The sequence below is a fragment of the Perna viridis genome, chromosome 6 (genome assembly GCF_037379345.1).
Source record: "Perna viridis isolate PV_CMFRI_1.1 ecotype Kerala chromosome 6, ASM3737934v1, whole genome shotgun sequence".
Taxonomy (NCBI): domain Eukaryota; kingdom Metazoa; phylum Mollusca; class Bivalvia; order Mytilida; family Mytilidae; genus Perna; species Perna viridis.
This window is the reverse complement of record NC_142450.1, coordinates 25237693-25264455: the sequence shown is the minus strand read 5'-3', so window position 1 is coordinate 25264455 and position 26763 is coordinate 25237693. Positions and strand designations below refer to the sequence as shown.

The following is a 26763-nucleotide window of genomic DNA, read 5'->3' as shown; positions in this document are numbered from 1 at the left end:
AAGTTATTTAAAAGAAGTAAAATATGGAAAACCTAAATTTTGAAGACATGTCTTCGTGCTTTTAGCCCAATTGTTGTTTTGCAGTGTATTATAGGATATTTCATTCATCAGGGTATTACTTGAGTATAAACCAAAATTTGACCCAATTACAATGGTAAATTTAAGATTGTATTAGTATTGATTTCTGGAAATCTAGCCAGTACATGTATATTAATTGAGGACGACCAAGGATCTAGTAGTATGTATTTAACTCCTTGGGACGACTAAGCAATGGATCGAGTTAGCAATAAAATAAATATTTAATACAAAAATATTCTTGTATATTTTAAGCTGTAAAAATAATTTCTACTTCCTTTTACATCCAATAGGTTCGATTTTTTATAATCGAGAACGCCTGGAATGTTTCCATACAAATACATGCACCTCTAAAAAGAAACGAACACTTCACAACAAATATACGATTTTAAATGCAACATGGCGACCTTCAAGAAACCGCGACGGAATTTTCGAGGCAGAAAAATTGTTACTGAAGATGATTCCAATGATGAAAGGGATGCTGATATCCTTGACATGGAAGTCGATGAACAGGTACATCATGGTCCTGAACTTCCAAAACAGATAAAGAAATCGAAGAAGAGCAAGAAACATGATAAAGAAGTGAAGTCATCGCTGAGTTTCGCCCACGATGAACATGAAGATGGTAAACACAATCATTTTAAGTCCACCCAAAGGAAAGCTTCATCTATATTAAATCATGATATTCTCTGTATCTGTTATAACACTCAGTCTGGGTTATAACGAATACTGAGGACAACTTTAAGATGCACAAAGTGCCACAATACAAATCATGAACAAATGTATGGGTCTTGTATTGTTTGTACAGTGTTGCATTTTGCACCTTAAAAGTCAATAAATTTCCTATGTTTAGATAAATAGTTGTAAATAACATGAGGCACATACCAGTCTTTGCCTTATAAATTTTTGACAAGAAGCCCGAGTTAATAAATTTTAGTGAACTCATATAACAATCATTGGCATGTTAGCCAAGTTCTACAAGCGCATCAGCTTTTTTACTGGCCATGGCTGTCGGGCTGTGGTCAATTTCAAAGACTGACATACTGGTGCATATTTATGTACACTGCTTTAACCTATGTCTGCCTGGTTCAGATGTAATATTGATATCCAGAACTGATTGCATGTACAAAATGTACTTGGGTCAGAAGTCAGAGGTGGCCAACATGGAAACATATCTGTTTCCACTTAACATTAGACAACTTTCACATTCATTTCCATTCCTGAAGTTCTTCATTCTATCTAGGGTCAGCAGTCATAAGATTGGGAGATTATGCAGTAGAAGCCAAGGAAACTGGAACTTGAAAATTTGATGAATACAAAGAATTTTTTAAATGATACACACATCATAGGAGCATTTCAGGAATTTTTTGTTTGGAGACTTATTTCCACATAATTATTACTGTACCCTTCATATCAAATATCCTTTCTTATTCTTAGTATTAGATTGTAAACCAGCTTCTACCAGATTTGACATAAATGGCAGCTGGGAAAGTTGTCTATATTGTACTGTATTATAAGTCTGCGCACCTTCTAATCCTGGGCATCGTTTCACAAAGCTTACATAAGACTTATGTGCACACAACTCTCATTGGTTTGTCAAGGATTTATGTGTAGGTAAGTCTTATGAGTGCTTTGTGAAACAATGTCCTGCTCATCAATTTACTTACACTTTTAGCTATTTTTTTAAGTTTTAGATTGGTTTCTGTGCCGATTCTGCAAAAGATGGTTGTACATCAAAGGTTTTTTACTTCATTTCAACCAGCATCTGATGATAAAATATTTTTACCAAGTTCTTGACACTTGATAAAACTGGTTTTTACTGTCATTTTAGTGTTTGATCCTTCTTTTTCATTCCTTTTTAAATTTTTTTTTTATTCTTTTTGTTACTGTTTTCTTGTATTGAAATATTGAAATGTATGTTTCCCAGCTGCTTAATAATACATTGACAGGTATTCCCAATTCAACATCTGTCTGCTCTAAACTTACTTGGATAACATGCACAGACTTATAATACAGACAATCAGTCTAAATAAATAGGGGGCAGAACACAAATAATGAAATTCCTTTTGTTTTGTAAGTTACTATTTTATTTTAATATTTTTATATTATATCTTCTGTTAGCTAGGTTGGAGAAAAGATTGGTTTTTCTCCTAATATATTGTTTAAAAGCAACTATTCAAATAATTCTTCGGGCGATGAAGCTCAGGATCCTTAGGTGTACAGTCTTATATTACAGCTCAAATACAAGTTAATTTGCCGGCATTTCAGGTAATTTAAAATTTTTAAGCTCAGCATAGAATAATTCCAACCATTCCAAAACCCCTGTATGCCATATTAGTAAACCCTTTTAGAAATGTAGAAAAAAAAACACATGGAACCAACCGATCATTAGGATTTATCATCTGCCATTTGCAAACTTTCCCTTACAACAATCATATGACTATTAAATGTTCTTTTGACTCCGGAAAAAACTATGGAAAGCTTATATATAAATGTACATATATTATAAATGAACCCTTTTTGAGTATTTGACAAATTGGAATATCAAATATTTTCTTCCTGATCTTAAAAAAAAAAACATTTTAGAAAAGATCAATGGAAACAAATAGAAATTTACACAATTTTTAACAATAGAAAATTTCACAGTGGACAAAATTAAGCTAATTGGTGATAATTAATTTATTTTTTACAGATACATGTACATGTATCCCCATAATAAAGAAGAAGCGGTATGATCCTGATGCCTTGAAATTAGCCTTTAGTGAAGTTCAAAAGGGAATGTCTGTGTATAGAGCCTCAAGGGAGTATGGTGTTCCTGAAAGTACACTGAGAGACAGGACACTTGGTTTGGTTTCTGTGGATGGACGGTGCTCAAATTTCCTGTTTGATGAGGAAACTGAGAAGAAAATGGTAGATCACGTCACACATATGACCAGTATTGGTTACGGCAATTCCAGGATGGATGTGATTTACTTGGCAACTGATTTTGCTGTGTTTTTAGGCAAAAGAAAAACTGAGGATGGTATTTTGACCTATAAATGGTATTATTCTTTCTTGAAAAGATGGCCTAATTTGACAGTTAACAAAACTCGGAAATTAGTGCAGAGTGCTGGATGTGCATCAATTGAGACACTTACCAACTACTACAAAGACCTTGATACAATTCTTGCTAAAAATGATCTCCATGATAAGCCACACAAGATTTACAATATAGATGAGAGTGCTCTACAGACAGACAGTCATTTGTGTGAAACTGTTCACGAAATAGTTGTCAGACCTCAGTCAATAACATCGCCCAGGTCCTCAAATGTTACTATAATTGGTGCTGGAAATGGGATTGGAAGTGCAGTTCCACCTTATTACATCTTTCCAGGGGTAAAGTTTAACCGATCTCTACTACTGGAGGGAACTCCAGCTGGTTCAGATGGTCAGTGCTCCAAGTCAGGGTGGTTGAATAGCAAGGTTTTCAAAACTTACTTAGAAAAGCACTTCTTAAAGAATGTTGCTCATGGTAAATCTGACACTCCTCTGCTTATAATGTTTGATCGACACTGTTCTCATGTTTGCTTAACTCTACAAGATTGGGTCGAATCCAAAAACATCATCCTTTTCATGTTGCCACCACATTGTAACTACATCCTACAGCCATTAGATATAGGGTTCTTTGGACCACTCAAAGCTTGCTACAATAGAGAAGCAAAGCTCTTCGTGCGTAAAAGCTCTTCTTGTAAAATAACTAAACTCAATATTGGCCAGTTGTCATGTTCAGCATACCAGAAAGGTCTCTCTGCACAGAATCTGAAAGCATCTTTCAAGAAAAGTGGTATATACCCTTTTAACCCAAAGGCTGTTGACACCACTGAACTTGCTCCAACAACTATATACAACACAGAACCATCCAGTACTGAAATTGAAACCACTGTCAGCAACGAAAATAATCCAGAAGAGACAGATACCACTCTGAGTCAGTCTGATCAGGATTAATTCATACCTGTAAATCAGCTTACACTCCCACAGGGTCCACTTGACAATGATAACTTTCCGATGTATTCTAAAGCCATAGGAGGAAGTTCTCCATCCACAATCCTAAAGAAAAGATCTGTTGACAAAGTTACAAAAATTGAAAGTCACTATTGTAGAATATTTTTGGAAAGAAGAAAAAACATGAACCATCTGAACCAGTCTAACAAGAAGTGACTTTCAAATCATCATAGAAAAAATCAGATTCTAAATCAATAGAAATGTAAAGACATGTGGCCTCAACAAATGTAAAGGAGGTCAAATATGTGTGGAGGACTCATAATGAGTTCTTGTGTTCCCTGCTGAAATTCCTGTAATTGTGTTGGCAAAATTGACACAGTGTGACAATATTAGTTGTACCGGTAATCTGATCTCCAGTTCTGCAGTGATGTCAGGGTATAAGTCCCATTTTCCCCACTGTTTAGAACAATGACAAATGATATTAATTGTTTGAAATGTTCATTGTATTATTTTTGTTTGTTTCATTTATTGATATTAATTTTATTTCTTTGTGGTTTTCATTATCTTTTTTGTTTTGAATTTGCTTAAATAAATAGTTTAATTTTTAAACTTTGAATTGATTCAGATCTAATAATAAGATGGAAAAGATACATGTAGATTTGAAATATTTAAAAAAAAATGAATATTTAAAATTTCGCAAACAGATTAAAATTAGCAAATTTCCATAATTTAATGATAGAGGTCCATTTTTTGTATATCAATTTTAAGCAATTTAAAAAAAAATTGTTTTTTATTTCTTAATCAAAATTATGCAATTATTTGAATAGAAATTGAAATAAGATAAATCATTTTGAAATATTTTGCTTTCAAAAGCAGGGTGTTTAAATGTCCACATATGTCTCTTTGAGATCATAAATTCTAATTTCTTTATGTTCATTGTTTGTCCTAAACATTTTTAATCAATAAATTGAGTGCTAGCCTACATTGTATTTCTATTTAGCTTAGTGGAAATGTACATTTTTAATCTGCACTGGAAATAGATCAGTAACAATGGTGAATGGTTGATTGATAAATAATTAAACCAAGACAAAAATATGACATAATATGCATAGTGGAAAGTTAAATATCTTGAATATTATCAATATGAATTATGCCAGTGTCGTCTGGCCAGGTTGGCAATTCAATCAGGCAAATAATATTTTGACCACTGGAATGGTGTTAACTCAGTATACATATACAAATGACTTTTGTCTGGCCTGCAACAAAATTGAAATGTTGCAAAAGGCACAATTGTATTTCCTGTTAACAATGTCACCATCAATCAAGTTTTGAATAATAGCATTCATGTGTGACATGTTATGATTATTTCTTTTAAAGATTTTGGAGAAGGAGTAATCAAAAAACAAAAAGACAAATTTTATAGATCTTAATATGACTGTGGTTCTAGTTAAGCAAAAAAAATAATATGTGTGTGTTTCCTATTTATATCTTTGAAAAAAATAGGGTAGGTAAGTAGGAATATTTTTTTTTTATTTTACTAGTTTTTACTTGAGTCTATTGGAGAAATAGAATTTAGGGTATCCATTTTACAAAAGAAATTTACTGAGTTGAACCTTCCTCTCATGATTTTTAATTACATATAAGTAGAACATTCAAACAGACAAACATAGTTTTTATACAACTACAAAAAATGTTTTATGTCATATAATGGTATCACAAAAGATTTTTTTTTTTTTTTTTTTTTTGTAAGATTTCTCTTTTTTTTATTGGATTCCTTTCATAGTATATAAAAATTCTTTTTTTACAATCATGTTTCAGTTACCTCTGATGGATTTCAAGTTATAAGGGGTCAACGGGGCCATATCCCCCCCCAAAATATTTATATTGGTAAAGTACTGTCATTGTCGTTTGGTTTTCGTTGGATAACTTGAGTATTAGTTGGTTTATCTATGTGAAAATTTAAAACATTTCTATTAAATTGTTCAACACATTCCATATCATAATGGTCAGACTTGGCTTGAATTTTTGGATTAAGACTTGAACTTTTTAGAAATTAGGAGCTAGAAATGTGCATTTTTCCAGACAATAATTAGACTTTGTGAATGAATCTTGAAATTGTGATACCACAAATGGAAGTCATGAATTGATTTTTGGGATTGTGACTTGAGCCAAGTAAGAATAAGGGAATACAAAGGGGCCAGAAATAAGTATTGTTTTTCTGATTTCTTGACCTTAGTTTGTTAATATCTGGTTGTATTTTGATTTTTTTTTATTCCTATTGAGTCCTTTCCTGCATTTTTCAATCTGATTTCAGAATCTCTCATAGTTTTCAAATTATAAGGGGCCACCCCCAAAAATCCTTATTTTTGGTACGATTTTGAAAATTTGATATTAGATTAATCTTATGAATCCCTTCCTGCATTTTTCAATCAGATTTCATATATTTGTTTAAGTTTTATAGTTATAAGGGGCCAAAGTGGTCCGCGCCCCAGAAACTGGACTATTTGTGGTGGATTTTAAAATTTTTTTTAACTGGATTCCATACTTGAAGAAGTAAGCTTACCAAAATAAACCATTTACCATTTTTGAGATTATGAGGTACATGTACAAAGTAATCCATGAATGCACCCTTAAGCAGACCTTTATGCTTAAATTGAATTTCGAAATATTGTTCTATATTGTGTCCAAATGAGTTATGTTCATAATGAAATGAAAGTCCCTATATTTATTCAGTAAAAACAAATATTGTGTCCACACTAATGCCTCAAGTAAACAGAGTTTAGTTGGCTACTGTTGTATCATACTGCACACAGCAAAGCTTTTTATTTATTTTTTGGCCCAATTTAAAAATTGATTCCATATAAAAATCCCTGCCAGAGATTTTCAATCAGATTTCTATTATCTCTTATGTTTTTTTTAGTTAAATATGTGATCAAGGGGACCACACTTCCAAAAAATCCACTTTTTAATCTTTGGTCACATTCTGAAAATATTTAATTGAATACAAAATTGTATGCATTATTGTGTACAAACCAGTTGTTCTGTCCATTTCAAACTGTAAGTTGTGAGTCAAAAATTAATATTGTGTCCACACTGTCCCGAGTGAACAGAATTCCATGTCTATTGTCATATCATGCTGTGCTTAGCGAAGCTCTTTATTCCCATTTAAAGGTAAAACTTTATTTTGGTCTTTATTGGTACAGTCCTGCAGCCGTTATCCAAAAAAAAACTAAGAATAAAAGTAAGTGGTAAATTGTGACGTCACAATACTTTTTTAGATGGTGAGGTCTTCTTGTCATTTGCTGGACCTAATGTATAATGATGTTTTGGGGCCAGTTGCAGCCTGCCCTGTGGTATGCAGATTTCTTTATCATTCATTGGAGACTAGTTGGTGGCATTGGGCTGACATTTTCATCCCATTGTTGTTGCTGTCTCTTTGACATATTTATACCATACCTATTCTCGTTATTTTTTATCTATTATGGCCTCGTAACTCTAGACTTATTTAACATTTACGGGACCACTGAATTTTAAATATGAAGATAGAATTCTGCTACATGTACTCTGTTTTTTCTTCTATGTCCTACAAGTACTTTTTGTTTTGGTCTAGTAAAATCATGATACATGTAGCTTAAATATTGTACTGGTTATTCTAAATTAGCAATCATTTAAAGTGTACAATTTCTATCAGATTAAAATTTATTAATTTTTATTTTCAGGTGAAGAAATTAAAATAAAGAAGTCTAGCCATAGCAAGAAGGTAGCAAAAATGCTGAAGAAAGAAATGCAGAAAGAAAAGGAAGAAGTGATCAAAGATGAAAAGAAAATGCCTATAAAACAAGAACCAGTAAAAGAGGAAATTCCAATGATTGACAGAGAAGCTGAAATCAAGGCATGTCATCTTAATCTTTCACTCATTTTTTTTTTTATTTATTGTATGGCTTGTATTTTTATTTTTTTTATCTATTGTATGGCTTGTATTTTTATTTTTTGTATTTATTGTATGGCTTGTATTTTTATTTTATTTTTTTTATTTATTATATGGCTTGTATATTTTTATATTAGGGAGGCAAAGCATAATTTTTTTAAATGTAATAAAGTAAATTTGAATTACAGGTAGTGGTTTCATATAATTATGATAATAATGTGGCAGGAAAACTTAAGGTACCTAGCAGTTAAGGCTGATATTTTTAAAGGAATCTTTTCATTCTAATTTGGCATATTTTCTTACATGATATTGTGTATGATTATTGATTCTTCACCTTTACTGTTCTGTAAGATACTGCCCTTGGCATATTTTATTAAGATTGTATGTTATTGTATATTACAGTATAGCAGGTATTTCAGGGGTCTGTCTTAAATGCCAACATAAATTTATACACTGGTCATGAGTACTTTGTTCAATACTTAGCATCTTCTAAAATAAGGAAAGCCAAAATTTTCACATGCTTTTTGCCAAAAAATTGTCAAATTTTACACCCCCCAAAATATTCCACCATATGGTAAATGAGCATGGCATTTGAATAGCATTGTTATTTTTGCTAGCATTCAGTTGAAAATGGATTTTGATATTTTTAGAAATTACGAGAAGAGTTGTTGACTCTAAATGGTGAAGAAGCAGAGGCAATAGCTAATGAAAGTGAAGATGATGAAAAAGGAGACATACAAAAACTGTTAGGGCGTAAGTTTCTGATACCAGCATGATTTTTTTTGTTTTCATGGACAGTTTTAATGCATGAATTACATGTATACATATGTTGCTTCTTTTAAAATAAAAAAATTTTATGATTTGATTAAGTTGAGAGTTCATGCTACTACAAGAGCGGGTCATAGTCGTGTTGGATGGATTTTACAAACTTCCTTCTTTTCTAAAGACTGATTCTCTATTATCATTGTTAAAAGACTACATTCAGTCTAATTAAAGTTCTGTAAATCTTTTAAGCACAAGATTCCAGGAAAAAAAAACTCATTTGGTCAAAATTTAACAAAAAATGGGAAGTTTAATGTTAAGATTGTCAAAGTAAGGGCACATGATTGGTGTCTCTTATGAATTATTTACTCTTCCTTTCACTTCATTCTTGTAATGTTCGGTTAAAGGCCATATTGACTACTAGATTTTATATTACAGGTGGACAGATACCTGATGCAAATATGATTCACAATATAAGAAAACAGAGACAACAGAGAAGAGATCTTGGTGACTTTGTACCTCTTGATGATACAGTTAGGACAGAAAAGTCTGCGTCAAAGTCAAGACTAGTAAGGTAAAATAGACCTTATATAGTAAATACCATGATTACATGTATTTTAACTACTAAGATCATTTTTCCCTTAAGTATAAAAACAACTGACAGTTAAGTATGTAGTAATTTTCTAGTTTTTTTTTAGTACAAATGTTGTTGATAAGAAATAAAGAATTACTAGTGACATGTTTACTCTGGCTATCAAGAATTTATGGTGTCAACATTATCAGAATTTTCTTCTGCTTTAAACAGTGTTCTGTCTTTTGAAATCCAGATTTTACCCTCAACTTTCTTTTTTTTACAATATATTTGCTTCCTCCTTGCCAAATTCTGCTCTTTTTTTATTTGACTTTGTATTATAATGCATGCTGATCAGAATACAGTAATGATTTTTTCCCCACTTTCAGCAGATTTTTAATTTTTTATAATCATATTTTACCGTTATCATTCTTTTTTTTTACTGTATATTTACTTCCAATTTTGCCAATTTCTCTTTTGTTTGTTGACCTTGTAAAATCATCCCTGAGAATAGCAGAATAACTACATTTACATCAGGATTAGAATCATCTAGTGTAAGTCTTTTTTTTTGGCATTTTATGACGATGTATCATGATTTCAGAGAAGATGATAATGACAAATCAGACGAGGATGAAGATGGAAGAATGGACTTTTCTGTCAACACATTTGCCAAAGAAAGACAAAAAATGCACAATGATTTCTTAGCAGCAGAACATGGTAATAGTTTTGCTTTTATTCAAAAACCTGCTTTAAAAAATAATGTTGTTCATATTACTTACTGACTAGAGCCTTCATTGGATTATGGATGCAGATAATTGTTCAATTAATCACTGTAAATGAATATGTGATGCACTTATTTACAGCGTGCTCATTCACATAATGCCATATGTTTTTCGTTTACAGTAAAAGTCATACATGTTCAATTTTGCCAGTCAAAACATTCTTGCACATACATAAACAATATTCTCTTTTTATTATACTCCACACAATGAAGTTCCAAAGGGTATAATGTTTCGACCTGTCTGTCAGTCCGTGCGTAAGTCCATCTTCAGTTTTTTCTAAAAGCTTAAAGATATTGATATGATATTTGGTATATAAGTTCACCATGATAAGTTACAGGTCGTGTTTAACTTTTGTTCTGCTCCAATGATTTTTACGGAAATTACGGGCCTTGAACTTAGCAAAATTCACAGAAATAACAGTTTTCCAGACTTTTTTTCTAAACGCTTGCAGATATTGACATGATTTTTGGTAATTAATTTCACCATGATCAGATACATGTCAAGTTTAATTTTCGTTCTGCTCTGTTGATTTTTATCAAAATTAGGGGCCTTGAACTTTGCAAAATTCACAGAAATAACAGTTTTCAGGTCAGCTTTATGTTTTGTTCCACTCTGATGATTTTTACTGTAATTAAGGGCCTGGAACTTAGCAAAATTCACAGAAAGAACAGTTTTCTGGACTTTTTTTCTAAACATTTACAGATATTGACATGATTTTTAGTATAGAAATTAACCATGATAAGTTACAGGACAAGTGTACTTTTTGTTCCGCTACGATGATATTTACTTTGGATTAACTAGAACTCAAAGAAATCACAGTCTTGAGTTTGAAACTACCATTCTGAGTAATAGAATTTAGTTAGAAGATAAAGGTCTAAAGCCTAAAAACATTCTTATTCCTCTTTTTATCTGGCTCATTCTACATGTATTTCTCTTACAAACAAATTTACTTGAGTATCCAACATGGGGACGTGTGGGGTTTGTGAGCACGCTCACAAATGTTCTTCAATTTTATACCCTTTAATTTTCTGGTCTTTGGTTCTTATCATAGTCAAATTGTGTTTGAGAATAAGATTTGTTTATATTAGAAGTGAAAGTGAAATATTAGTCTTAATAAATTAAAAAAAAAGACCGAATTAATCATTTGTTCCATTAAAAAGCAGTATTTGAGTGACAAGTGATTTGTATATAAACCAATACAACTATGTTTATGTATTTTATAACAATAATACATATTTGTATTAGTTACTTTTGTTTTGTTTGTTTGGTTTTTTTTTTTTCTAGTACTATTTTGTCATGTTTGTATACAGACATGTGTATATAATTTCTGTCTCCATTTGTGTCGCATGAGGGCCTGAGGAAAGATTAGTTATTGTACACTAACTATGTTACCCTCTCAAAATGAAGTTTTATTATATTATTATTAGTATTAAAAAACTGGCAGATTCAAAGGGCAGGGGGTACATGAACCCCCAAATGCAAAAACTAGTGGGCATGCCTTTTTAAGAAGATTCTATCAAAAATTTTAAGATGTGAAGAGTTGTCTTTCAGTGATTTTATGTAAAGAAAAATCATGTGTTGGTTTGATACTGAATTGGTATAAAAGCCATTCCCTGGACAGAACTGTTTTTCTATGTTTCTTTATTTTACTTCGCATTTTTATAGGAAGTGACCAAGAAAGTGACCAGGACAAAGAATGGGAGGAGCAACAGATCAGGAAAGGTGTAAATACACAGGTAATGATTAAGAAATAAATGACAGAACTCCATTTTATAATTGTTTTACCACGAGCTGATCATTTATGTCACATTGATTAAACAATTCTCCACGAAATGAATGTTTCGGAAGGTGGTATTTATCCTTTAATCAGTAATGTTCTTGTCATTGCTGTTTTGCTGAAACTACTGACCAACATTGGACTTCATAGACATTAAGGAGAAAGAAGATGTGTGAGCATGTACTTGAATCTAAAGGAAATTGTGATCCCAGTCTTCTAAAAAATTTACAGGACTAATTACAATATCAGGATTATTTGAGTTGGTCTGGAAAAAATTTAGCATTCTTTACCGAATGATGGGCAAAAAATTGAACTAGCCTTTCTTAGTGGGAAGTTTAGTCTAAAGGTAACAGGAAAACAGCATCAAATAATATAAAACTACAATGAAACTTGGTAGGATTTAGTGTTTATTGCCTAATTCTGATTTCATATTTTTTTTGAAAATTAGGACCCTTTGAACTAATAGATTACTTACTTATTTGACAGTCAAATGAACATATGTACTTGTTTCTTCATTCATTTGACGTGTTATTAAACCTTTTTCTGTATGTTTTTTTTTTTAAATATTTGGTCATGTGACATTTAACATCAGTTGTGACAGAAATCTCATTGATCATTCTTCTATGATGTCACCAGTCATCACCAGAACAATGTAAGAAAGTCATGTTATGTTACATTTTTACCAATCAGACTTTATAGGCAATGTGTCAAATTCTCACAGTCACCAATCACAATGGTAAAATTTTCATATTACTAGCTTATATCACATTGCCTAATGATATAATATCACAAATTATCGAGCAATACAAGAAATGAATGACATGACCAAATCATATCATTTTGTATTTTATTCTATAACTTATCTACATGTATCTTGATTTTTTATTTTGATTTGTTGGTAGGGAGCCACAGGGCAAGATGAGTATGGATATGACCAGTACAGTAACCAGGGATCAGCAACTAATGGTTATAATGGGGGATATACAGAACAGGAATTATCATTTAAACCTTTCAAACCCTTGACGGATTCTCAGGATGTTTCTGATGTAACAATGGAATCTCTGAGAAAACGCTTGCAGGAGAGGTATTTGATGACATGCTTCTTGCTTTTCTTGAATTTAAGATAGATTTGTTTCGGGGCTTGTTTGTGGCAGTGCTGTAGTGTATCTGTTGAGTCCTTCTCTGTATTAAAGACTAGATGGTGCCCCTTCTTGTGTGTTAAGGACTAGAAGATGCCCCTTCTTGTGTGTTAAGGACTATATGGTGTCCCTTCTTTATATTAAGGACCAGATGGTGCCCCATCTTATTTGTTAAGGACTAGATGGTGCTCCTTCTTGTGCGTTAAAGACTAGGTGGTGCCCCTTCTGTATGTTAAGAACCAGATGGTGCCCCTTCTTTATCTTAAGAACTAAATGGTACCCCTTCTTGTGTGTTTAATCAAGCATTTACTGGTGAGTTGGGCATTTCTTCCACTGTTCTATTTAACTACAGTTTAACTTTATGAACATCAATGGCAGAAACATGTTAGCAAGTTGCAAGATACCATTTAATGAAAATTTTCAATCCAAAATTTCACATCATCTTTCATATTTTGTGGCAAAAATTTAAATTTCAAGATTTTAATAATTCAATAATAATTTATTAGCAGACCAATTTCGTTATGTTGTGTTAAAAGATGTTTGTAAAAATAAGGCAACACACAAAATTTAACACTCTGTTCAAGTATCTTATGTATGTTGGAATTTCATTATGTTGTATATATCCAGGTCAATACAAAAAGGTATTTTTGTAGATTAACATCAATGGATGAAGTTCACCGTAGCCATGTGCGAGAAAGAGACCAGCTGGGGACTGACATTGAGGAATCATCCGATAGTATTGACACATGCAAGGATCGTGTCAAGGGGTTGGAAGAGCGATATCGCTTCTTCCAAGAAATGAGGGGGTATGTGAGAGACTTGGTTGAATGTCTCAATGAGAAGGTGGGTGTCACATCAGTGTCAGGGTGGGCTCTGTCTTTCTGTGTGGGTGGGATTTGGCCACTTGTGTTGTGTCAACCTTTTTTCATGTGAGGGGTGAAATACTACATGTACAAGTCTTAAAGCTCAATAGAATTAGTTTTTCCAATGAATTTGTAATTCTAATTTCATGGGCTAGAATATTACTTGATTTCTATTTTTTTTTAGTATTGAAAACTGGTTTTAATAATCAAGACAGACTGCTTCTGTCTGCAAGGGTAATCCTTATAGCCACTGCTCAATGGATGGGGGTTTCAAGTGATCGTCATATCCATTCATTTTTATCTGAATCTATAATTTTATAATGCTTCAAAGGACAAGTCAAGGTTTTTTTTTTTTTGTTTTTTTTTCTCTGTATATTGCATTTACCATTCAGGAGTTACTGCCCTCTTCCAAGTAGAAAAGAAGTGGAAACGGGGGCTTCATAAATGTACTAGTATGAATCCATATAATAGTGACAAATATTATTTAGTTACATCAGGTTTTCTGTATCAAATAAAAACATAAAATATGTTTATAATGTTTCAATACATGCTTTAAGATCATTCTTTATAAATATATAATCAGATCTATGCTTATTTTTGATGCATGCATTTTCCATCTTAGTTATGAAAACAAATGATTCGAATGTTTCGCATATAAACCTATAGTCTTTTACATGAAATACTTTCTTTTGCATTCCAAAATGAAGGAATTGAGTAATGATAAAGCCTAATGTTGTTGATATTTACACAACTCTTTATACATGTATATATGGATATTTTTGCAGTATAAAAAAGTATAATGACAGCTAAATCCCTTTTTTTGTTAATGTATTGATAATACAGTAAAACAGCATCTGTAATAGCTGATGCCCATCTTTCTTTAAGAATATGTTCTTATATTTATACTATACTTAAGGTCAGACATAATGCAAGGGTACTGGTGATGTGTTACATTTTACTACATTTCAATGTAAATGAAGAAACATGGAAGGAATGATGAATGTGAAAAATTATATGGAAAAGTAGAGAGTATTTTTTAATACCCAAATCTTTACAATAATTTGTTTATTTAAAAAAAGGTAAATACACATTCAATTATGTGAAAAAAAAGAAATTCAGAAAATCTAGTAATTCAGTTCAATTTGTAGCAACAAAAATGTTTTTGTATACCATCTTATTATGAAAAAGTACCATAGATTTAGGTTTTGTGTATTAGTTTTGAATAAAGCTAATCCAATTTACTTCATAACATTCAGATTGGTTTTGATTTCATATGTTTCAGAATTTTATTATTTTAACTTGTAGGTACCAACTATCAATGACTTGGAGAATAAGATGCTGACTATGCTTCGCAATAAAGCTGAAAGGCTAATTGCACGGAGACAACAAGATGTTCGAGACCAATGCCAAGATTATATGACAAGTCGGTATTTACAAACAGTGTGCCATTTAATTCTAAAAAAAGGTCCTATATTGAAGCAAGCAGGTGTAAAGTGGTCCCTCCCTGCTTACTAAGTCATTCTCATGATATTGAAACAGATGACTATAAAATCACTAGCAGGGGTATTTCATGTATGATTGTAAAATATTTTGAAAGTGATTACCGCTTGAATGCGGTTCATGTAAAACAGTATTTTTGGGGGATAAGAAGTCATATGGAATATGCTTATGGTTAATGGTTATTTACATTTAAGAGATTTTTTTCCTAAAAAGTACATGTATAGTTAAAGAGTAACTTTTTCCCAACCCACCCTAAACAATTTTGGACAGGCCTTCCTTATGTGATTCAAACTTCAGCATTAAACTGACTTGAGATTAGGTTACCAAATCTTCTGTAATCATTTTTCGATGTTTTAAGGCATGAAATGATTAACACATTATAAAGGTAAGTTTAACAAATGTGTTTGGAGAGTGCAGGGGGATATGTTTATTATTGAGATATTGTATACAAATAGGATTTCTGTGGAAGCAATTTTCACCATGTTTGTTTGTTGTTTTTTTTTTTTTTTCAGAAATTGAAGGTAAGTGATGGTCCTTTTATACCCTGATGTATTAGAACCTTTGAAAAATGTTTATGATAAGAACTCTGACTGGTGTCATGAGCTGAAGTAGGAATCTTCCACTTAAACTTATTTGATACTAATTGTCTATTTTTTTTTTGCATTGCAGGCAAAGCTAAGTTGGCCATGGAAACCAATGAAGACTATGAGCGCCAAAGAAGAGTAGCCGAAAGAGAAGCCAGAAGGTAGTAAATAGTTGGTTTTTCATTTTTTTTTCACATTCGGAAACCATTGATTTAGTTTTAAACAACCACAAAAAAAAATTGCAGTTGTATAATGTTAAGGCGCTGTCATTGTCATTGTCCAAATCGTTGTCTGTAGTCACTTGGTTTTCCTGCAATATCATGAATATTAGTTTTGTTGATCTACATATAAAATTTTATGGCAATGTTCAAACCCCACAAGGAAGGTTGGTATAAATTTTAGGGGTTGTGGCCAGGGCTGCTTTGGAATAAGGGGGCAAAACCATACATTTCATAGAAGTTAACTATTCAACTCCAGTCAAAGCATATGAATGTCTATGATGTTGCTCTATACCACAAAAATTAGGCTGGGATTGATTTTTGGGGTTAAGACTTGAAACGATTAAGAATGAGGTGCCAAAAACAAACATTTTCTTAATATCCAGATGATACCTTGATTATAAGTAATAAGATCTATTTAAAATCCTTCAACAAGGTGAGACTCCTTCATTTTGGAGGCTATGACTTGAACCAATAAATAATTAGGGACCAAAAGGAGTCAGAAACACAAATTCTTCCTAATTTCTGGATGATAACTTGGATGAAAGGAATGGATCTCTTTTTGCAATTCTACAAGGTACCATAGTCTCGAAAGAAGGTTGGGATTGATTTTCTTGGTGGTGACTGAAATTATTTAGGGGCTAGAAAGGGTCAAATTCTTATCCTGTGTGAAATGTCTAATCATTATGAAAAATCAAAGCTATATCAAGTTTGAATGGTGTGCCTATACTTGCCCAAACTGTTCCAGGTTAGGCATTTGCAGTCATATCAAGCTGCATTGCATGAATTATTTTATTGTAAGTAGTAGAATTTTTCATACTACCGAAAGGCCTGAAGTTATTATTATGTATTGATATTAATAGTCCCTGAAATAATGTATCAAAGTATTGCACAAACATCTCATTTTCTTGATAAATAAATAAGAAAATATCAAATTTGTATTATCTTTTCAGGGCTAGAAGACGGAGAATGAGAGAGTCAAAAGACATTGTAGGTCACCACGATGGACTGTCATCTGATGATGAACAAAACCAATCAGAAATTACTAAATTTAACTTGGAAAAAGGTGGAAAGATATTTTATTCTTCAGCTATTAATCCAGATGATGTCAATTTATAAGAGTATAAGCCAAAGCTTCATCAACATGTATTTTATGAGCGTGCATCACATTTCCCATTTCAATTCTAATCATTATCTCATATTTCTAAGATGTAAAAAAAATGTAATGTTTTGTCCTATTTAACTTAACCCTTCTGATGTTTGTAGGAAAAATTCTAGTCATGAAACCAAAGCTTTTCGCATGGAACATTTTTTCTTATATATACACATCTTTTTAATTATAGACAGTATAAACAGTGGAATGGAGAGATTATTTGAGGATGTTGTTGAGGATTTTAGTGAGTTACATTCAATCCGTGAGAGATTTGAGGAATGGCGCTCACAATATAGTGATACATACAAGGAGGCTTATATAGGTCTTTGTCTTCCCAAGCTTATTAATCCATTTGTACGGTTACAACTTGTTAATTGGAATCCATTAGAGGTAAGCAAAATTATATGTAAATGATACTATTTATTTCCATATTTTAAACCACTTTGGTAGATCAGCTGACTGAGTGATGGAAAGAAAAGGATTGGAAGTTCCATTATGAGGTGAAATGAATTTCTGAAATAAATAGTTTAATTTTTGGTAAAATGGGCAAACTTTTATTAGCTAATTCATTCTCTTTAAATGAGAAACATTAGAACAGAGTATATTTCTTTTGGTTTTATTTGAATACAAATGGTAGACATTAGACTCATTTAATTAAATGTACTGGTACTGATTCTTGTTTGTTAAGTATCTGTGTACTTAGTTGTTAAATCCACGGTTTTCCCTTGTTTTCCAGAGTAATTGTCAAGATTTTGAAGAATTTAGTTGGTTTGGTACCATGTTATTTTATGGGTCTAAGTCACATGACATTGACAACAGGGTAGATGATGATGTGAAACTGTTACCCACTGTAGTGGAGAAGATTTTACAGCCTAGATTAACAGGTATTTCACTGCAGTTGACAATCTGCTGTAATCATACTAATTATCATAGATTTTACCAACTTGAGTAATTAAGTACCAGTCACTGTATTAAATTCAGATATGGCTAATGGTAGAGTGATTCATGGTGTAGAAAAACCTCACTAACCAAACAATACCTTTTCAGTCTACACATGCTATATTTTTACCTTGCAATAGCCCTTTCTGTATTCAGATCTGTATTTTTGAGAAAATCATTCATTCATCTCTGACTATAATCACTGTAATTGTTCTTTTTCAGTATTTGCAGAAACAATATGGGACCCATTATCATCAACACAAACTGTACGACTTATCAAAGTGGTGCAAAAAATTATCAATGACTACCCTACAGTTCATGGGGAAAATAAAAATACACAGGTAATTCTTGCTGTCTGAAACAGATAATCTAATAAACACATAAGACGGTTATAATTGTATCCCTCTTTCTTTGGTAAATAGAACGTAAGATTCCTTGTTTTAATATTTGTTTCTTTTGACATGTACCTGAAAATGCAAAATTCCTGTATTGGTTTTGGATAACCTCTATTATAATACCGGAGTAACATGATTAAGATGAAATATTGCTGTTGAGATGACATTTTTTCAATAATCAGTACAGAAATTAATGAGACATTCCTTTCATCCAAAAAATAATTTCTGTAGTGGTTTTGGCTTCACATTTGCTACAAGCAGCTCCAAACTTTGTAGTCCACCAGTTTTAGCATTTTAGGCTTGCAAATGACAGTTGAAGATCATATGGAGTAAGCACAGGTTGCAGAAATTGTTCTGGATTTTACAGTCTCATATAAAATTTGGTTTGTTTGATTGTTTTATTTTATCATTGTTTATTAGTTAATGTTATCACACCAATGTTGTATAAGTACCTCTGGTTTTTCAAGACTGTCTTGCATGTAAGTACTGATTTGATTGTATTGAAATTATAGACCATGTTGAAGGCCATAGTAAACAGGATGAAGAAAGCTTTAGATGATGATGTGTTCATGCCATTGTATCCAAAATCGTAAGTAAATATGTAATGATTGTCTTAATTGAAGAACCTCATCTATCAAATATTGAAAAATAACTACAATTTGTCCACTGAAAACTCAGATAAAACAAATTAACAGAATCTTTTGGGTGTACTTTACTTCATCAGTCTTCCTTCACTATCTAAACAGATGGACCCTTTCTGAAATTGTTTCTTATATTTGATTAAATTGATAGAAGTAATGATGGCTTCTACTGCTGTATTCTTAAGATTTTAAGTGTGGATATAAAAGGGCTACAAAGCTTATGTTTTTTGTATTTAATGTGCATCAGACTATAAATAAAAATTACTGTTCTGTTCTGTTTGTTTAAGTGTAAATTGCCTATTAATTAATTGAACTAACATTGAAAAGTGCCCATATACTATTTAGCATTGCTAGTACCTGAGATGTTCTAGCAAAAACTGATTATGAAATAATAATGCATAACATATATACTTCTTACTCCTTGATATGATAAAAATCCTTTTTGTCCCAAGCTGCGACTCAGAAAGGGAAATAGAAATACTGGTGTCCATCCATCTGGTCACACTTGTGGATGCCTCCTTGAAAACAGCTTGATGAATTTTGTTAATATTTTGTAGAATTGTCAGTCACCATTTGTTGTTGATCATATTGCACTGCCATTTTGATTCAACAAATTAAGGGTTATAGGACTTCTGAACTTTAAAATGTTTTGCATCAGCTTGGGACATATGGCTACAATTTGCTTATTATTAATGTCCCCCGCTGCTATGCCGAAGGGTACAAAGAAATACTGGCGTCCATCCTTATGTCCGTCTGGCTAGGCACACTTGTTGATGCAACTCCAATGTAATGGCTTGATGGGTTTTGTATAAATTCTGTAGGATTGTTAATCAACATTCGTAGTTTATCATATTGCACTGCTATTTTGATTCGACAAATTTTACAGGAGTTTTGGGACTTTTCAATTAAATTTTTTTTTGGACATATTGCTAGGAGTTGCTTATTGAATTTTAATATCTCAATTTTTTAAATCTTAATATTTTTATAGTGTTGTAGAAAATAGAGGGTCAGGATCATCAATGTTCTTTCATCGCCAATCTTGGACCTGTATTAAGGTGAATATAAAAATCATTGAATGAATTTGATGTTTTACATTCTTACATATTTTATCAAAATAATGTTGTTTTGTAAGTCTTGTGTATCTTTGTATCGGTTGTAACAAAATAAATCACAGAAAATGTGAAGTTACATTTAGTAATGATCAAAGCACATAACTTTTACCATTGACTGTAATATAGAAAGATTGTAGGATAGTTAATTGGATAGAGTGAATACCTACAAGTATCACGAGTGTCGAAAAAAGGCCTAGATTAACTTTTTTATGATTCACTGCTTTCTATATAATGATTACAAAAATCTCTGGATTAGTTACTCAACAAAAAATTTAGTATCTCTTTTTTTTTTCAGTTACTTGGCAACATATTAAATTGGAATGGTATCCTGTCCAACAAAGTACTACACAGTCTGGCATTAGATGGATTGTTGAATAGGTATATTATCTTGGGGTTGTGTAATTCACCTATCTGTCAAGAAACCATACAGAAATGTCAGTCTGTAAGTAGAAAAGTTTGTTATAGTTTTTTCCTGTTTATTTCTTTTCCCATTCATTTAGTTTCAAACTTGCTTGACTAAATCATATAGGAATTGATTGTTGGTAAAACAAAACCAGTATAAAGATAATTAAAGAAATAAATCACAGAAACTCCATTTTATCATTGTTTTACAACGGGCTGGCCATTCACACAATGATAAAATGGAATTTCTATGATTTAATTGGAACCTTATAGGACTTATTTCTTAATAATTTAAAAAAGATGCAGCCTATATTTGCATGAAATGGTGACCATTTTTTTAGCAAATACTGTTGTGACCATAGTGAAGTTGGGTAAATCTTATTGATGATTTTTGAAAAAAAAGACCGGCATATGCTTATGATATTGGTCTTATGTTAATCACTGTTTTTACCATGGCTGTGGTCTAAAGAGGTTTAAAGTATGTCATATTAGACTTTGTATTTAACAGGCAGGAGTGCCCTTAATAATGTGATATTAGATTGTCTTTCATCACTTAGGATTGCATACTGCTTTGATTGATTTCATTGAAACTTTAAAGAAGATTTATTGACTTATTTGTTGTGGTGTTAACAGAATTTTATTTGAAAAAGGTTTTTGCTTTTGTTTACTAAACTTTCCATGTAGCTTGTAGGAGCTACTACATATATTCGGAAATAATGTGTAATTTTGTTTGAACAGATAATTTCCACCTTCCCGAAGCAATGGTTTACTGACTTGACAGAGGATAAAACAATGCCACAGCTAGAGAACCTATGTAGATATCTTGTCTCTATATTTAATGCTGTACATACACAGTCTCACACAGATGTACAAAAGATGGAAGCCAAGTATGTTAAATATGTAAAGATTACAAAATATACCAATCATATATACTATTTACCCAGATGTTATCGCATTAATTTTCGCTATTTTTGCTGAGGACAGAAAAGCACAAAAAAAAATAGTAACTTGTACATGGGAAATGATTTTTTTGTGTTTGTCCTGGCCTATTCAGACCAATAACATGTGCTGTGGTTTCTTGATAAAACATGTAACGTGATACCACTCCAGCAATAGTTGTACTTGAGTTAATTGATCATTTTAGTCCCTGAAGGTGAAAGCCAATGGACACCACAGTTTTAGGTTTCATTTGTCTGTCTGTCTGTCTGTCTGTCAAGATGAAGCTGCCTTTTTTCTGACATACATTGAGATTCGATACAGAACTATATCTGGATGAGTTACAATTAAAGTTTATATTTTTGCCAATTGAATATTTTTTTAGTTATGAACCTTGAACTAGTATTTTATTTATTTTTTTTTTGTCAACTTTTCAGTTGTTGTATCTTTTTTTGACTTTCTTACTATTGATTTTTCATAAACAGCTGTATCAAATTTTAGTTACAGTTAAAATCAAAGTTAGTAATGGTTGATTTTTTTTTTTTTCGCGTAATAACCTGTGTGGGTCAAATAGTCAGATACTGCATTGATACAGTGGTTTTTCATATCAATAAATATTAATTTCAAAGTTATCAAAAAAGAGACTCTCATTTGGCAAGTCACTTTGTCTGCACCCTCTCCAAGTAAGAAAGTGAAATATCTGGCTGTAAAATTTCTCATAGTATGTCTAATTTATGATGACTACATTTATGTACAAATATGTTCTTTTTCAACCTATTACCTGTAGAATTTTGCTTCAATTGCACAAGTTGCATTTTGTTGTGAAACAGTTTGGCTGGCTAAGTTGTAAAAACTTAACATCAATTATACATGTATTTTGACTATACCAGTATACTTTTAGGGATTGGAAAAGGTGATTTTTTAATTATTTCATCATCCCTTATTTATTTTCTTACAGAGAGTATGCAAAACAGATCAGCAAGATGTTGATAAGTGTTCATGCCATGGATCATGTAACCAACCTGCCAAAAGTCACATGACTAGAGGAGTCCACAATGTCTGCACTACAAAATCTCAGCTTATTTTGAGGACGTTTATGTAGCATGTGGCTGCCAGTAATGATTTAAACCATCCAGTTTTAGATTCCAATGTTTCATCTATAATATAAATGATTGAACAAGACCTGACTGTAACTCATTGACTTACATGTAATTGTATTTGGACAGCAGGCTGTTAAATTTATATCATTTGAGGTTGAAATAAACTTCAAACACCAGAAAGAAACCACTGGAATGAACCTTACGGGCAATATTTCTTTCCTTTGTCAATTGTTATAAATTGATGTTTTCTATTTCAAAATATTGGTTATTATTGTGGAAATTTGGGTCAATACTTATAAAACAATTTTTTTGCAAGAATTCATTTGTCATTTACATATCTTGTTAAAGTCTTTATTTTGAACTTTCTCTTACTGAGATTTCATTTGTTTTTATATTAAATAAAGTAAATGAATTTTGATCTATTAAATTATTCAACCTAAAGACATAAATATGCTCAACTGATTTATACAAATGTTACTGGTGAAAAAAACATGAACCTATTCATTATATGTTGTTACAACATAAATTGTACATGTAACTCAGATGACCAATAAAAATTGTGAAGTACATTTCATTGCTGATATTGTTTTTAATCATACAACCCTTTATTTTTATCTTTTTAAAGCAATTTATTATATTCCCAGTAAACAAAGTTTGGGGTATATAGGAATCACCCTGTCTATCTGTCCGTGAATTACTTTGAAGCACAACTCAACTACTCATGGGGGTTTAATGAAATTGTAAAGGAAGGTCAGTTATACAATGTGTAGGCTGCTGATAGATTTAGTGGATGATTTTTTTTATGGAATTTAACTGTAGACAAGTAAGTTTTGAACAGGTCATTTTAATAGCAGTTTTGTCCTTTAGTTTCTGTGTATAATATGGAGACCGCCACCTTCAGTGAAGTGATAAAATTGTTATAAAGAAGGGGTTATACTGTTTTACCCCCGTCTTCATTGCTCAGAAGGAGATGGGTTTACTGTTTTTCAATTTAATTCAATTCAAATATTAATTCCCTTAACAAAGGGTCCAACAAAGGCATTACAAAAGACAAAGATACATGTATTAAGCATTCTTATTCATCATAAAAGCACAATAAACAACAAAATGAACAACTTCCAAATTCACATCATGAAAAAAAATGCTTTACCATCATCTAAAATACATTTTTGTTGCACTTTTTCAGAAACTACTGATTTCTTGTGTTATTAAATGTGTGTTCTAGATATCAAGTCACTAACCAATAACCTGAAGTTCAATATATCTTGATTTTTCAATGTTAAGAATTTAACTTGATGGACTATTTATTGAATACCCATGGGTGGCTTTGTGCTGACATTTTTCTTCCAAGTAAGGTTGTCGTCTCTTTGACTTATTTACCACACCCATTCTCATTGTATATGTACAAGATATTCTGGTTGATAAAATTTCTCTATTTACTATTTACATATAAAAGCATGATCATTAAAAAAAACAAGCAGTTTAGACTTAGTAAACAAATAATTTCTGAATAATGTAGGATGAATATTGTTCATACATGTAACTCAGTGTTGTAGAATTTTTGAAAATTCAAGTTCTAATGGGAAAGCTCTAAATGATAATTTAAGTAGCACTCCAGTACAAACCATGCAAAATAAGATTCATGGCTAAAAAGCCTACATATTTTTACTTGTGATATTTTGTTTGAAATGTCATAGTGAACAGAAAATAACATGTGGTTTTTCATATAACCTGTGCTCTTAGGAGATGAAAAAATATATAGAATGCACTGTAGATTTCAAAATTAAGGGAGAAAACTCAGTTATGACTCTCAAATACAATAGAATCTACTGGATTTTCAATGTTGATTATCTCTTAAGAGCAGGCAGATTTGAATGAATAATTACTCATTTCATAGTATAGACCCATAATACAACTTAATTACAAAAATTAAAATATGTAGCCTTTTTCGGGGTGTATTACATTTTTCAGATTTTTGCATGATTCTTACAAAGACAACTACTTAATTTTTCAACTGTCCGCTTTCCACTTTCCAGTAGTTTGGATGTTCATGTTTTCTTCTTGTCAGTAGGAGAGTTGAAACAAAATTTCAGTGGTTCTGGATGACAAGAAATTAAATACTTAGAACACTGACAATTTACAAATTTAAAATTGGTTATACAGGCTGAACAGTACAACCATAACAGGTCTATTGTTGAGTTCAAAGACACCAAAGCTTGAAATACAATGTATGTGTATAAGATTGCAGCAATACAAGTATGCCAAGTAAGGCTTTCATAGGAAACAACTGTAAAATGTAGTCAGTTATTCTCAAAACTGTCTGCCACACAAAACTATGGCAAGATCAACAACCATTATCTTCATAAATCTTCCTAAAACAACAGTGTATGTCTCATGAAAGACAAACTTATGTTTTTTTTTAATGATTTTCAAAGATGGAATGTCTTATAAATTTAGTGAAAAAGACCAGATTCAAACATAAAAATAATTTATCAAGATTGAACACTTTTAATACTCCATATTTGACAACATTCAATGCATACTGAAAGTCTTTCATTGTAGATTATTTGTGATGTCCTTAAATTTTTGTCTTAAAACTTCTTTAACAGAATCATCTGCAAAAATGTAGTCTATGCTTTTTAAAGATATTTTAATAAGTTCATCATGAGAAAGATTAAATGCCTTTGAGGCTATTTCATATTCTTCAGATAAGCTTGTGTTAAAGACTCCTTTATCATCTGTGCAGATCGCAAATGGATGGTCCTTCTGATACCAGTATACAAATTGGTGATTGGCTACATCTAACACAGTTTGTCCAATTAAGTTAGATGTAAGGCAAAATTCAATTGGAATTTTAAGTTTGGAGACATAATTTACAAGGTCATCATTGCCACCTGCTTCAGAATGTAAACAAGTTCCATGTCCAATTCTGTCTGGTGGAACTACTCTCAAAATTTCTAGGGTTTCATCATTAGCTGGAACTTCAGCAAGGTGAAGAGCAAGTTTCAACCCATTTTCTTTCGCCTGTCGAAATATGGGAATATAGTCTCTAGCATCACCTTTGCTAGGGTCACCACTCAGGTCTATCCCAACCACCATTCCATTTGATTCAGATTTGTATTTTGTGGCAAGATTGAGAGTCTCTTTAGCAACTTCAACACCATTTTGCCTATCAATGGCCAACAAGAGTTTGACAATAATGTCTAAATCTTCCTTTTGACTATCTTGTATGGCTTTGATTACTGATTCAATATAGCCAGTTTTGGTCATTCCAGTAGAAGCTACTTCCCTTGGTGTAGTTCGCAGTTCTATATATTTAACGTTTTCTTCGGCAAATTCATGAATTACATCATAGGTTATTGTGTAGGCTGCGTCAACTGAATCAGACACTTGATGGATTAGTTTAAACACCTCAAAACATTCATCTAAAGTAACTCGTTGGCCTTTTCGTAAAGAAAACTTTTCTCCTACTCTGCTTTTCTTAAGTAACAATTTGTTCATTGTTTCTTCGCTTATTGATCCGTTAATGTGTGCATGAAGCTCAACCTTTGGGAGACCATGACAAAAAGTAGTCGAATTCATTTTTTGGTCGTTTGATAACTCATTGGGGTACAATAAGTATCGGGGAATGAAACACTGATAAAACTATCCGTGAAGAAGGGATAATTCGTCATATTGATAGATCGATACAACATAAATCTAAAAACGTTCTTAAAGTTATGCAAAGTTCATTTACATTTCCAACCATATCGGCATATCAATTATTTATTGAACGTGTATTTTACCGACAAATGCAATGAGGGTTTTATTAGGAGAGATGCGCCAATCACCATGAAATATCAGTGCCATAGCCAGAAATTTTGAAAGGGTGCACTTATATACAGTTTCATCCTTCAAGTGGGTGC

The 26763-nt window shown here is 31.8% G+C and overlaps 3 protein-coding genes across 3 annotated transcripts; 2 read left to right on the top strand and 1 right to left on the bottom strand.

Annotated features, from left to right (window-relative positions):
* Window positions 1–446: 446 nt before the first annotated feature.
* LOC148614236 (PAX3- and PAX7-binding protein 1-like) lies at window positions 447–23427 on the top strand. Its single transcript, XM_088588198.1, has 19 exons — window positions 447–700; window positions 7776–7948; window positions 8635–8737; window positions 9185–9320; window positions 9919–10034; window positions 11765–11835; window positions 12779–12960; window positions 13669–13858; window positions 15184–15301; window positions 16048–16123; window positions 17134–17246; window positions 17524–17723; window positions 18070–18217; window positions 18495–18613; window positions 19180–19256; window positions 20297–20363; window positions 20716–20862; window positions 21561–21709; window positions 22717–23427. The coding sequence occupies exons 1-19, from the start codon at window positions 475–477 to the stop codon at window positions 22796–22798; spliced, it is 2493 nt and encodes an 830-aa protein (XP_088444324.1). The 5' UTR covers window positions 447–474; the 3' UTR covers window positions 22799–23427.
* Window positions 2213–5032, top strand: LOC148614237 (uncharacterized). Its single transcript, XM_088588199.1, has 2 exons — window positions 2213–2343; window positions 2768–5032. The coding sequence occupies exon 2, from the start codon at window positions 2854–2856 to the stop codon at window positions 4057–4059; it is 1206 nt and encodes a 401-aa protein (XP_088444325.1). The 5' UTR covers window positions 2213–2343; window positions 2768–2853; the 3' UTR covers window positions 4060–5032.
* A 492-nt stretch (window positions 23428–23919) lies between the features above and the next one.
* LOC148614235 (N6-Methyl-AMP deaminase-like) lies at window positions 23920–26497 on the bottom strand. The gene has a single exon (XM_088588197.1). It carries the CDS (start codon window positions 26438–26440, stop codon window positions 25412–25414), a length of 1029 nt encoding a protein of 342 aa, XP_088444323.1. The 5' UTR covers window positions 26441–26497; the 3' UTR covers window positions 23920–25411.
* Between the last annotated feature and the right edge of the window lie 266 nt (window positions 26498–26763).

What these genes read in the sequence shown, in the direction of transcription:
- LOC148614237 (XM_088588199.1), top strand. Translation starts at nt 2,854, where the DNA reads ATGTCTGTGTATAGAGCCTCAAGGGAGTATGGTGTTCCTGAAAGTACA.
- LOC148614236 (XM_088588198.1), top strand. Translation starts at nt 475, where the DNA reads ATGGCGACCTTCAAGAAACCGCGACGGAATTTTCGAGGCAGAAAAATT. An exon ending in TTGAATGTCTCAATGAGAAG is followed by an intron (nt 13,859 to 15,183) that starts GTGGGTGTCACA and finishes TTTAACTTGTAG; the next exon opens with GTACCAACTATCAATGACTT. An exon ending in GGGAAAATAAAAATACACAG is followed by an intron (nt 18,614 to 19,179) that starts GTAATTCTTGCT and finishes TTGAAATTATAG; the next exon opens with ACCATGTTGAAGGCCATAGT.
- LOC148614235 (XM_088588197.1), bottom strand. Translation starts at nt 26,440, where the DNA reads ATGAATTCGACTACTTTTTGTCATGGTCTCCCAAAGGTTGAGCTTCAT.